We start from the raw sequence: 13,351 nt of genomic DNA, 5'->3' as shown, positions 1-13,351 counted from the left end.
GGAGGAGGGGCGGCTCCGGGTGCTGGGCAACCAGGGGCACCGGCGATGATGGGGCTGGCACCCCGCTGGGGCTCAGGGGTCCCGGATGCCCTTCCTTGCCGGCCCAAGGGGCAGTCCCTCCGGACATGCCCCATCGCCAGGCAGAGGTAGCACCGGGCCTCCCCTGTGGAATAGTGCACCCAGTAATGGGCCCCCTGGTAGGGGACCAAAAAGGACCCCTCGGGCACCTCCCCGTCACGCTCCACTGGCGGCAGTTGAAGCTGCACTTGCCGGCAGAACGAGAGGACGTGACGGAGGGCGGGGTCCTTGCAGCCCAGTGAGAGAGGGCTCAGGACAGAAATGGGTTTCCCCAGGGTCGAGAGGGCGGGTAATAGGGTGGCATTGGGAAGGAAGTGAGGGACCGAGGTCAGGACGAGGTGGACGACCAGGTGGTCCAGCGGCTCCAGGGGGATGAACACACCCCCCACTGCCAGGCCCTTCTCCACTGCCTCCTAGGCAGTGGCCTCCAATGCTAAAAAAGAAGACGACCTTCCCGTACATTTTGGAGGCTGCCACAATGGCAGTGGGCCCCACTCCCTCGCCAACGCCCGCACGTAGGTCTCCATGTGGGGCAAGGCGGGCACCAGGAGGCAACGGACGCCGTGCTTCCTGGTCATGGTGGGAAAGGGGCCCAGGCCGCTATAGATGGTAGCGGAGGCGGTGGGCGGGAGAGATGATGTAGCGGCAGGTGGGGGGGCTGCTGCCACCTGGGCATACACCCTGGGGGCCGAGGGAGGGACACCCACAGAGCCGGTGGAGGGAGCAGCGGGTAGGGACGCTATGGCCGGTGGCGGGGCCGCGGCAGTGAGGGCAGTCCCTGCCATGGAGGGCCTGGTCTTTTTGGCAGGGCCCTTCCTGCTGGCTGGGGGGCGAGGGATGTGGCAGCAGCGGAGGTCATCCCGGGGCCCGCTGCTGCCGGCGGTTTGGCAGTGGCGGTTGAGGTAGAGGCTTGGGGGGGGGGTGGTGACGGAGGGGCAGGCGGGGGAAGGGTGTCTGGGGCTGCTAGAGGGGCCCCATCCATCGTGTCCCCTGCCATAATAAGTGGGGAAGGAGGGGAAAACACCAGAGAGAGGAGGGGAAAGGGGAGTCAGGTCGACTGCTCCTCCCCCCTAGGCTGCAGGCAAGGGAGGACAACACCAAAAGGGGTGGGCTGGACGGGGGGGGTATCAAGGGCTTGTAGGGGACAGTCACCGACTCAGGATAGGAATCCGGCTCCTCTAGCTGCACTGGGGGGGTCACAACAGTGTTAGGGGGGTGCAGTGAGATGAGGCAAATTCAAACAGGGGAAGGGCACAAGCACATGGGCAGGGGCTGGGGTGCACTGAGTAAGGGGCCAAGCAGGGAGGGGGTACCCCGTTGGGATGGGGGAAGAGGCAGGCCGGAGGCAGGACAGGGAACCGAGGAGCTAGCTTCAGAGGCCAGGGCGGGGCAAACCAACAAAAGCTGCAGAGGGAAAAGGGCAGGGCAGGCAAACAAAACTGAAGCCAGCGAGGTGCTGGGGTAAAGGAAAGGGCAAAAAGGCTGCAAGGGGCAAACGGGGCAGGTAGCAAGGGACAAAGCCGGGGGCTCACTAAGGGGGTCCAGTCCAGGGGCATGGGGGGGGTACGTGCGCCTACGTATGCTTTCAAAGAGTCAGTAGGGGCTGGCTGCTGCTTCAGGCCCAAAAGGTGGGGAAAGGGCGCGGGAGGCCAAGCAAGCAGCGGAGTCCCAGAAGCAGGAGCTGAAGCAGATGGTGCGCAGCCAGTGGGAGTGGTGGAGGGGGCAGTGATAGTGGTACTGTGGGGCTGGCGGGGACACACAGATGGATCAGGGGGCAGTTCCACACCACACCCCCTGTGTCCCTGGAAACACAGTCAAGACCTCCACCACAAGAGCACAGTTTGAAAGTTACTCAGCCTTAAGGCCCCTTCCACAGTGGTCTGCAGAGACCCTGTGTGCTCCCCCAGCAGCAGACAGCCTCGTCCCCTCCTCCTTCGGGGTCCAGCAGCTCCCAGGTGGCCAGGCAGCAGCAGCAGCCCGGTGGCCAGGCAGAAAGGACCCCTCACAAGTGGTGGTGGCGTCCACAGCAGCAGTAGTGACAGCTGGGGCACGGGTCCCTCACTCCCCACCCTGGGGAGTGGGCCAGCAGCCCCCTCTCCCAAGGGGCTGCAGGTGGAGCAGCAGCAGCAGCAGCAGCACCCCTCCCCCAAGGGTGGGGAGGGAAGGAGGGGCAGTCCAGCAGCTAGTCAGCAACCAGGTAGCAGAGAAGGGGGATGGGTAGGTGGGGTCTGGCCCAGCCAGAGAAGTAGCTGGAGCGGTAGCGGTGGTAGTAGCAGTAGCAGTAACAAGAGCCCAAGGCCTAGCAGCAGTAGTCTCCCTCCTTCCTCTGAGCTACTTGGGTTCAGCAGAGCAGTCAAAAGCAGCTCTACTGGCCCCTGGGTGAACAGGCTTCTGTTCCTTGAATTACCAGGACAAGAACTGTGCTAGAGCAATCAGGAACCTGCTAGAACCAATTAAAACGGGCAAGCTAATTAAGACACCTGGAGCCAATTAAGAACTTACCAGAATCAATTATGGCAGGCAGGCTACTCAGGACACCTGGTTTAAAAAGGAGCTCCCATCAGTTAGTAGAGGGCATGCAAGGAGTGAGAAGGTGTGCTGCTGGAGGACTGAGGAGTACATGTGTAATCAGGCTTCAGGAGGAAGGTCCTGTGGTGAGGATAAAGAAGGTGCTAGGTGGAGGCTATGGGGAAGTAGCCCATAGAGTTTTAGCTGTCATGCAGATGATACAGTTGCTACTACATAATGTAGTGGTTTGTGTGCACATGTACAATTCTGCTCTCAACTAGCTGGCCCATAGAGTGTGAGGGGCTTGCTACTTTTGTAAAAATAAGGGAGCTCTCCTTTAGTTCAAGTGTGAGTGTTTACCACTCAGGAAGTAGGGTTCTAATCCTAGCTCCCCAAGTGTCAACAGATATGATTCATCTAGTAATGGTTGCATTTTTGCAGAACATGAATTCATTGCATTGGTTGTGATGAGGAAATCATAAGGAAAAACACAGACCCACTCTTCTACATATTGCTATTGCTTAATACCAATTCATGGATTTATGTCCCCTAAAATGTTTTTTGGCTCAGAACTTTAGATATGCATATGACATTAGAAAGTAATGCTCAAAATGATCCTTCCACCATGTGCTATTTTAAATTAAGTCACTCAATTCAAATCACCTAGCCTGATCATTGTGTGCTATATAACTCTACTCAGCTTCAGAAGTAGGACCTTCTTCAAAATGAACAGTTAAAAATAAACTCTGCTTTCCTGGGTAAATAAATCATGAGCCTAAAACTATTGGTAACACTAATTTGTACATAGTCTTTAGCTGAAACACATATGAAGTTAGTTTAATATGCTATTTTAGGATTAAACATGCTTGAAGAGGTTACTCACCTTGCGCTAAATAACTGAGGTTGTTTGAGATGTGTCCCTTCTTGGGTGCTCCACTTCAAGTGCACATGTGCCTCTAGGGCCCTTGATCAGAGATTTTCATCTAGCCGTGCCCATTTGGCACATGCATATGACCCTATGCTTCTTTGTGCCAGACGCCAAGGCTTTATAGGGCTGTGTGGGTGAACTGCCCTTGGTTCCTTCTCTACCCAAACATCTCCTAAGGAACAGTCCAAAGCAGAGGAGAAAGGGGGGGGGTAATGGAGCGCCCATACAGACACACACCTTGAAGAACCAGAGTTATTGCACAAGAGGAGTAACTTCTTCTTCAAGTAGTGTCCCTATCGGTGCTCCACTTCAGGTGACTTCCAAGCAGTATCCCTAGGAGGGAGCAGATTTGGAATGGAGTCCAGAAGTGAAGATAATACTGCAGAACCAAGTGCTGCATCAGATCTGATGTCATGGGCATAAGGGCATAATCTTTCATAAATGCATGTACTGAAGCCCTACGTATCTCAGAAATTGGTACATCCTTCAGTAATGCCATAGATATTGCCTGAGATCTGGTTGAATGTGCTATCACATTAAGTGGGGGTTAGTACCTGCAGACTTGTAACAAATGGAAAATACAAACAGCTATTCATTTGGATAGTCTCTGAATAGAGAGAGAGAGAATCCCCTGGATCTATCCATAAGGTAGATGAAAAGCCTAGGTGATCTTCAAAATTGCCTAGCCAAAATAGAAGGCCAAAGCTCTTCTAACATCCATGGTATGGAAATAGGATTCCTGCTGAGAACTATGACATTTCGGAAAAAGCACTAGTAGGTGGATGGACTGATTAAAGTGGCAATCCAGTGGAACATTTTGTAGGAATTTAGGCTGTGGGTGTAAGGAGAACTTATCTTTGAAGAACACTGTAAAAGTGGGGGGATCCACCAGTAAGGACCTGATTTTCCTGACCCTATGGCCCACCATGATGGCAACTAAGAAGGCAATCTTCATAGATAAATGGAGCAGGGAGCAATTTGCCATTGGTTCAAATGGAGGTCTCATAAGGCGATTGAGAACCAGGTTGAGGTCCCAGGTTGGGGTTGGCTATATAATGTGGGGGAACAGATAGCCCAACCTTTAATGAATCTAGAAATGCTGGGTGAGCAAAATATGGAGTATCCCTCCACTGTGGGATGAAAGGCTGATATAGCAGCCAAATGTACCTAGGTCGAGCTGATGGATAATCCCAATTTCTTCAGATCCAACAGGTAATCAGGGTAAGTGGAAATGGAACTGAATAGGCCAATAGGAGCAATGACCACACCAATGAGTATTTTTCATTTTTGAAAGTAAATAGTACAGGTTGATGTCTGTGTGCTGTTTTGTAACACTTCTTGTACTTCCACAGAGCAGGAAGCCTCTAATCCCAGAACCATTGAGAAACCATGCTCTGAGATGCAGAACTACTCAGCTGGGATAAAGAACACAACCCACATTCTGAGATAGGTGATGAGGAATGGCTGGAAGCTTGAATGGCAGTTAGAGAGGTGAAGCAAGTATGAGTACCACACCTGTCTTGGAGAGGTAGGCACTATAAGGGTGACTCTGGCTCTCATGTCTGATTTTGTTTATGACCCATAGAATTAGGAGTGGGGGGGGGGGAAATAAAACAAACCCTTCCTTCCAACACAGAAGGAAGGTGTCTCTCAAGAAGTGGTGAGGAGAAAAGAGGGCAGTTCTTGTTTTCTGAGGAAGCAAAAAGGTCAATCTGTGGCAGTTCCTATCTTTGGAATACACTGTGGAGAATCTGAGAGCCCAACACCTATTCGTAGTACTGTGAGAAGTGTCTGCTGAGGACATTGGCTGTGGCGTTCCAAATGCCTGTGAGGTAGACAGTTGGAATACAGATCTGATGGGTTATGCACCAGTTCCATAGCTTCATTGCTTCAGTGCATGGAGCACCTCATTCCTCCCTGCTTGTAGATGTAGAACATGCAGGATATGTTGTCCATCATGACTCTGATTGCTTTGCCCTTGATGAGGGGTAGAAAATGACTGCAAGCATTTTGGACAGGCCTGAAATAGATTGATATGTAGACTGGTTTCCTGGGTTGTCCACTTGATCTGAGTTGCAATGGCATTGAGATGGGCTCCCCAGCCTAACAGGGATGCATTGGTGCCTGACCCATCAGAGACTTAACAACCAGAAAGGGATGCCCACACAGACACTGATTTGCCCCAGCTTAGGGAGTAGTGTGTGGGGTGTGTGGTGTTTTTTTTTAAACTTGCAGGGGAACCATCACAGCCTGTCCAGGGTTTCCTGACTGGGGAGCAGGTTGATCAGAGCCAACATTGGAAGCATCAAAAATGCAGCCTTGTGTGATCCATCACAAAAGTGCAAGCTGCCATGTGTCCTAAAGAGCCCAAACAAAGGCAGGGTCTGGTTGTCAATGAGTCCAAATACGCCCCTATAAACTGCATCCTTTGTACAGGTGTCAATGTGGATTTTTTTTACATTCAGCTGTAGGTCCAGCTCCTGGACCAGAGCCAGGACCATGTGGAAGGATAACACTACTTTTGTAGAAGAGACCCTTGAGCAGCCAGTTGTCAAGGTACAGAAAGATGAGGTCACTTCCTGCTGAAGGTAAGCTGCCATTACTGCTAATACCTTTTGAGAACACCCTTGGGGATGATGACAGGCCAAAGGGAAGCACCCAGTACCGGAAATGATCCTGGCCTAATGTGAAGCATAGGTATTTCCTGTGTGATGTGTGTATCGATATATAAAAATAGGCATCTTGTAGGTAGAGGTCCGAAAACTAATCTCCTTCCTCCAGTAAGAGAGAGATTGTTGCCAGAGTTGTCATCCTAGACTTTTGAGACTTTGCATCCTTGTTTAAATATCTTGGATCTAAGATGTCTTCCATCCTCTGTCCTCCTTTGACACCAGGAAACAGTTTAAGTAAAACCTCTTACGCCCATGTGAGGGCAAGGGACTGCTTTTATTGCTCCTAGCTGGAGGAGAGTCCACCCATTTTAATATAAGATTGTGAAAAGGGTCCCTGAAGAGGGACGTGGAATGAAGGTAGACGGGAGGGAGCAGTGTAAAATGTATAGTCTGACGTTATGACCTCCATGACCCACTTGTCGGTAATGATCTGTTTCCAAGCTTGCTGGAAATAGAAAGGGTGGTCCCCAAGGGGGGAGCAGGGTCCATGGGTGCAATAATAACTCCAGAGGTATGGGAGGATTCAAACTCTTGATCAACCCAACAAAACTGCTGCTTGGATGAGGCCTGGGTGACTGAGCAGCTCTTTTTCTCTGGAATCCGTCTGTTTCTGGGGTGGAGGGGAGTTCAGAGAATCTATGGAATCCAGAAAACTGAGCAGAATGTGACCTCGGGGCAGTCTGACACGTATTAAAACTTTTCTTATTTGTAGGTGTATATATGCCCAGGAATTGTAAGGTAGCTCTAGAGTCCTTCAGTATGTGCAGGGACACATTCATGGTTTCCAAGAAGAGTTTATGACTGTCAAAGGGAGGTCCCCCCTCAGTGTTCTGTGCCTCTTCTGGAAACCCTGAGACCTGGAGTCATGATGCCCCAAGCCTAACTACTGGTGTGGAGATGGATCAGGCAGCAGTGTCTGAAGCATCTAAGGAGGCTTGAAGAGCAGTTCGGGCTATTAATTGGTCCTCAGAGACCACAGACCGCTCCCTGTGTTCTTGTGGCAATTGTTCAATAAAGGTCATGGGCCTGTTAAAATTGGTGAAGTTGTATTTAGCCATGATTGCCTGTTAATTTGCAATCAAAAATTGCAGGGTTGCTGATGAATACGACTTTCGCCCATAGGAGATCCAGCCTTTTCTAGTCCTTATTGTAAGGGGTAAACATAGAAAAATGCTGTCTATCCCATTCACTTACTGCATGTACTACCAATGAGTTAGGTAGGAGATTAGGAAAACAAAAAGTCAGAATCTTTAGGGGGAACATTGTACTTTTTATTCCCCCTTTTACAAGGTGGGGAGGGGGGTGCGGAATAGTGGCAGGTGTTTGCCACACCGTTTTAGCCTCATTGATGGGTAGCACCATTTTGGAGAGTGTTGCTGACTGCAAGATATCTAGCACTTTGTATTGTATTTGTATATCTAGCACCTTGAACTTTCTGAAGGGATCTGAGGAGTGGCAGCTATCCTTCTAATGAGATCTTGAAATTGTCTGAAGTTGTCAGCAATGGAAGCTGATGGATGCATAACTGCCTCGTCCGCCAACAAAGACGACTTGGAGTTTTGAGGGTGGCTTCCTCATCTGCCTAGCCTCCTGCTCCTCAACTATTTCCTGTGAGAAGGCTGCTGGCAAGGTGAAGGTTGCATAACCCTGGTCTCCCTATAAGACACTACCAGGGGTTTGGTAAATTGCTGTCAATTTACAGAAAGTAGAGGTGGAAGGGATCTGTCTGGGGCCAGATGTACGGTGGGGGGAGAGGGTCTCCTGACCTGGTTCTGGTCACAGGGAGTGTTTCATCGCGAACAGTCTTTAATTGATATCCCTGTTCTTCCTTTGCCTAGAATTGAGGGCCAAGCAGAAGTTGCACTTCTGGGAGATGTGGGACTCCTCCAAGCAATGGACATGCTTAGAGTGGCTGTTGCTTACAGGAATAACCTCTTGGCAGGAGAGGCAGCATTTGAAGCCAGGCATGCTCTGCCAGGAAAATGAGTCTCCCAGAGGGAAATGAGAACAAACCAATCCCTCAACATGTATAAAAACTAAGTAACTATAACTACACAAACTACCACCACCTACTAGACTATATGTATCTTAACACTAGGAAAAATTAGAAAGGCTGAGGAATGCTCAAGGTAGACATGCCAAGTCTCCATCTCAGGTCAAGGCTGTTAAGATGGAACTGAGGGCGGATCACCTGCGCACCCCTATATAGCCTCGGAATCTGGCATTAGGATGCACAGGACACATGCATGGGCCAAACACACACATCTAGCTGAAAGTTTCCAATCAAGGCTCAAGAGGCGCATGTGTGCCTAAAGTGGATCACCGATAGGGACACTACTCAAAGAAGAATTGTATGTTGCGTGATCATCGAAATGTAGGACACTAAGGGACCTTCAGAGGTCATCAAGTCCTTGTACTGAGGAAGTACCAAATAAACCTAGCCCCAAAAGTGAAGTTATTCTGTGGTTCATTTATGCTCTTTGGATTACATTTATATCTTCATATGCTGTATTGTACTGAAATTCTAGTTAGGTTTAACAAGATTGTGTACGTGCATACCTGTGTAGACACTGCGCGCGCACACACTCACTCTCTCTCTCTCTCGGTAAACCAAATACCTCAAGGCCATTACTAGGTTGGTGTTCCATTGTGCTAGGAACTGTACCCTAAAAGGACAAACCCCTACTGCAAAACCCACAGATTAACTCTACAATACATTTTTTTTTAAGACTCTGAACAGCAAATGCTACATTTTTCCTTTTTTCACAAGTACATTTATTCCTCTAAAACATTAAAATAGAAAACATGTTCATCTGATCAATTATACAATCTTAGTATTTACTTTGTATTAAAAATACTGAAAATATAAAAGCACCAGAACATTACAATATTTATATTAGCAAAGATTCTAAGAATATATTCTTGCAATTTTACAATAAAGTGCTACTATATCTAGTCAAAATTAGTGATAAGCATTTTATAAACAGAGCTAGTAAATCTTGTTTCTAATTTACAAAATTACTGTATGTTACTAGAACTCTAGATTGTTTTTCCTGACGATGTTCCATTAAATGCTTTGTTGATGGTGAAATATTTGGAATATGAAGTATAGGAAAATAAAGTAAACAATATGGCTAATGGTAACCTATGTTTGAATGTATTCAATATTGTAGAAAATAAAAACACCAGAAAGCAAGATGAAGACAACCCAGAATAATGAAAAATGAAGAGAACATTGATGTATGACATGAGTTAATACAGAATAGCTCACCAAGTACAAAGATATTTCTGAAGAAACTTTCCATTTATATAGTACATTTTCAGTAACCTTATTGGATTGATATTCTGCTTCATCAGAATTAGTCTATTAGTTCACTACCTACAATTTTGTAGAATAAAATACTGATCAATTTTTCTTTTACTTTGTCAATGATGCTGCACCTATAATCATTAAAGAGATACTGACAGGAGAGAGACAAACACCCAAAGTTTGTCCGTTTTTTCCCCTTAACTATGGTTTTTTGGGGGGAACAGTACCTTAAAAATATACCATGAACTCTGCAATTATCTTTTCTAATAGATTTAAAAAAATCAAAGCCATCAGCCCAGCGCTAATGAAGAGACTTATCAGACAAGACAATACGTGGTGAAAACAAGAACCAGATTTCAGTTTTAAAGTTTCAAGCATTTATTATAAAGGGTTAGTTTAAAAAAAAAAAAAGATTTAAAAATTTATGAAAGATACCATGTCTCTTTAGGCTTTTAATTTTTAGATAATTTCAATATAAATATTTACAGAAATGAGTACAAAGAATCTTTGCTAGAATAAATTCTCACTCATTTTATAGATCATTCCTAAAATGCTTTCAAAGAAGCAACAGATACTGTATTTTTCATAGTCTGCCCAATCTATCCAGTCTTTTCCTGACCTGGCTTGTTTCTTCCAGATATTCACACGATTGAAGTATATTGCGCATCTCTCAGAAATGTTTCTTACATCGATTTTTTTTAGCTTTTATTTGAATCATGCAGTTGACTATTGCTGACCTACTTAACAGCATGTTGCTTTGGAGTTTGAATAAAGAGTTCCTTCCACAACAACATGAAATTAGTAAACATTAAAGTAGGAAAATTTAACAGAACAAAATATCTATGATTAATTAGGACAGTGTCTCAACAAAAGTATTTTTATCAAATGTCTTTGGAATTATGGCAGGCATTTTTTTCTGGGGAATATGGCTAAAAACTGATGCACTGTGTATACTGTCTGGCATGAAATATTGATACAATAATTTTACATTCAGAAAAAAAAACAAAAATAAAGAATTAACCATGATAAGGATGCTGTTCTTGAATTTCAAAAAGCATGATCTAATTACTGCGTACTATTAGGTTCATGTGTCCCTATTTTCATATACACTATGTACATACACACATATGTAAGAAAAATCTAACCTGTACTATGCAACTATTTTAATTCTGTTAAAAACCAAAAAAAAAGTGTTTTTAAATACATTTAAGCAGCCTGCTTGCACCTTTCAGTACATCGTGTATGCATGAGAATGAAATGAAACTAAAAAGGTGAAATTTAAAGTACTTCAACCAAAACAAGAAAAATAATATATTCTATGCAGTTTTAAGTTATACTGTTACATTTAGTCATCTTTTCTGTTTGGTAATATTCAATAACTTGTCCAGTGAACATAGCTCCTAGCTCTTTAAATATCCTCTTCTTTCTGTACTGTAAGTGTACATGTCAAGACAGTTTCAGTAAATTTCTGAGCTCTTGTTGGTCTTTTGTTTCTTTTTTTAACAGCAAATAGTATTACTCAACGTTGTACTTTACAGTCTCAAGGGAGCATAGACTTCTCTCATTTTTGGTAGTTTCAGGGTTTAATGGAGCAACATTGGATTCTCTCTCTTTTCAACCTGATTAACACAGGCAGCACGTGTAGTACAAAGCATTGTTGTTTAGCATCTCGGAATGTACAACAGGTAGAAGCAAAAGGCAGCAATAGCAACTAAGAACAATGCTAATACAACTATTAGCTGCTGGAACCAGACACAGCGATCAATTTGCTCTTGAAGTCTCTTATTAACCTGTAATAATTGAGTTAGCTGGAAAAAAATAAGTTATATGATATTAAATAGCTTTTTACTGAATGAACTCTCCTATCTCTAGTGATTTTAGCTGTAGGTAACTCAGACGCAATTACACTACTGAATTAGCTAACAGCATATTTTATAAGATACACACAAAAAATCTTCAAGAATTCCTCTATCACAATGTGCTCCCATAATCTGGATCACATCTGTAGAAAATATTACTTCAGAGGTATAAACAATTCTATTTTGATATATCTATTAATCCATCCATAGATAGATAGTTTACGTACATATATAAAAAATGACAATTTTCTACTAATCGATAGATAGGAACATTTGTATGTATTATACCTCAAGTAGTAGAATTACTAAAAGGAATGAGAGTAGTGTGATGGAAGTGGAAAATGTAGTACAGTTTATTATCTCAAGAATCATTAAAATAATTATGTCACTATTTGGTTTACAGTTACTTTGTAGCATTCAATTCCTCCATTGAAAATATTTTCAGTTTTGAACTTGTTTTGTACTGTTTCAATAAATCTTCTACTGCCATTTATAGTCATAAGCTATTAATCTATAATTCTGTTAAATGACCATTTGTATGAAATAACACTCTCTTACCTGTAAGTGTAAATCTTCATTGGTTTTTGTAGGGATATTAAATGAATTCTCTTTTAATGTCAGAGTAGAAGGCTTGCTACTTTCTACAACATGACATCTTAACCTGTGAAAATTTAAATGCAGTTTATCAATAATATTATGAAGTTGTTTGTTTTAACTAAAACATAAAAACATTTAAAGGACAAAAATCCTAAAACACACTTTTCATAAACATATTACAGTTCAATTATTTTACCACTGAATAGTTCAATACAAGATTGTTATCAAAGATATGATTCTGACCCCAATGAAGTAGACAGGAGATGGATCATGCCCAAAATACCATGGTTACATTCTGACAGCTTTTGAAGTATGAAGGCAGAACAGGAAAAGAATAATTCCTTACAACAGCGATTCTCAACCTATTTACCATTGTTGGCCACGTTTGCAGCTCTTTATGTGTTATATGGGCCGCATCCACACAATATATGTTACAGGAATGGCCCTGAGGATGTCACATGGACTGCAACTGTATGCTCATTGGGCTGCAAGTGGCCCACAGGCCGCAGGTTGAGAACCACTGCCTCAGAATATATCACTTACCTTTATGCTTTTAACCATTCTGTTACATATACTATATAGATGTTTATAATCCAAGATTCAATACTAAATAAATGTTTCATTTATGTTAAGTATAAAATATTTAAAGAAAGCAGAAACAGAATTTCAAAGCATGCCTAAATATACATAGTTACTAGCTTCAAGACACGGTTTACAATAACAAGAAGATTAGAAAAGTTACTTGAGAAGAAATAACCAGTGCATGCATTTGATGTCACACATGATACTGAAAATTAAAGCATTTTATAAAACACAGCAAGAACCATTTTGGAAACACTTAAGACCATTTAGAGAAGAGATGGATGCATTTATTTGCTGGGGGGGGAAAGGGAGAATCAAGCTTATCAAGAGAAAAAAAGGAGTACTTGTGGCACCTTAGAGACTAACACATTTATTTGAGCATAAGCTCACTTTATCGGATGCATTCAGTAGCTCACGAAAGCTTATGTTCATATAAATTTGTCAGTCTCTAAGGTGCCAGAAATACTCCTTTTCTTTTTGCGAATACAGACTAACATGGCTCCTACTCTGAAACTTATCAAGAGACTTTCTTTCAGTCGTCTTATGTGAGAAGAATGGAAATACTAAAACTTTTGAGAGCAGAATAAAGCAGAATAAAAAGTACAGAATGCTTTGGAATAACTTGATTTTGAAAAAACAAAATGCTAACTGGCTTCCTCTGGGAGAGGACTTAGCAAGATGGAGGTATTAATCTATGGCTATAAATATTCAAACAACAATGCATGACTTTAGGTGGGCAATAATGACATGCTCTACTCCAATTGAAATAGGCTTCCTTGAAAATGAAAAGGTCAGCACCATTTTAATCTACAAGCCA

At 43.9% G+C, this 13,351-nt stretch overlaps 1 protein-coding gene and 1 long non-coding RNA gene across 3 annotated transcripts in view; one reads left to right on the top strand and one right to left on the bottom strand.

The window, feature by feature from the left end:
* The first annotated feature begins 4,880 nt into the window (after positions 1 to 4,880).
* On the top strand, positions 4,881 to 8,150 carry LOC122457879. The gene is made up of 3 exons (XR_006277574.1): positions 4,881 to 5,042; positions 5,980 to 6,102; positions 8,025 to 8,150. It is a non-coding gene; the product is annotated as an uncharacterized LOC122457879 (long non-coding RNA).
* A 1,540-nt stretch (positions 8,151 to 9,690) lies between these two features.
* Positions 9,691 to 13,351, bottom strand: part of MOSPD2 (motile sperm domain containing 2) — a 61,140-nt gene continuing 57,479 nt past the window's right edge. For both annotated transcript variants that reach the window (XM_038368586.2, XM_038368657.2), the window contains exons 14-15: positions 11,914 to 12,016; positions 9,691 to 11,304 (exon numbers count right to left, since the gene is read on the bottom strand). In XM_038368586.2, the coding sequence (XP_038224514.2) occupies positions 11,158 to 11,304; positions 11,914 to 12,016 (250 nt within the window). In that variant the 3' untranslated portion in view covers positions 9,691 to 11,157. The remainder of the gene's footprint in view (positions 11,305 to 11,913; positions 12,017 to 13,351) is intronic.

This window comes from Dermochelys coriacea, chromosome 1 (genome assembly GCF_009764565.3).
Source record: "Dermochelys coriacea isolate rDerCor1 chromosome 1, rDerCor1.pri.v4, whole genome shotgun sequence".
In the NCBI taxonomy this organism is placed as follows: Eukaryota; Metazoa; Chordata; order Testudines; family Dermochelyidae; genus Dermochelys; species Dermochelys coriacea.
This window is presented reverse-complemented; position numbering and strand designations above follow the sequence as displayed.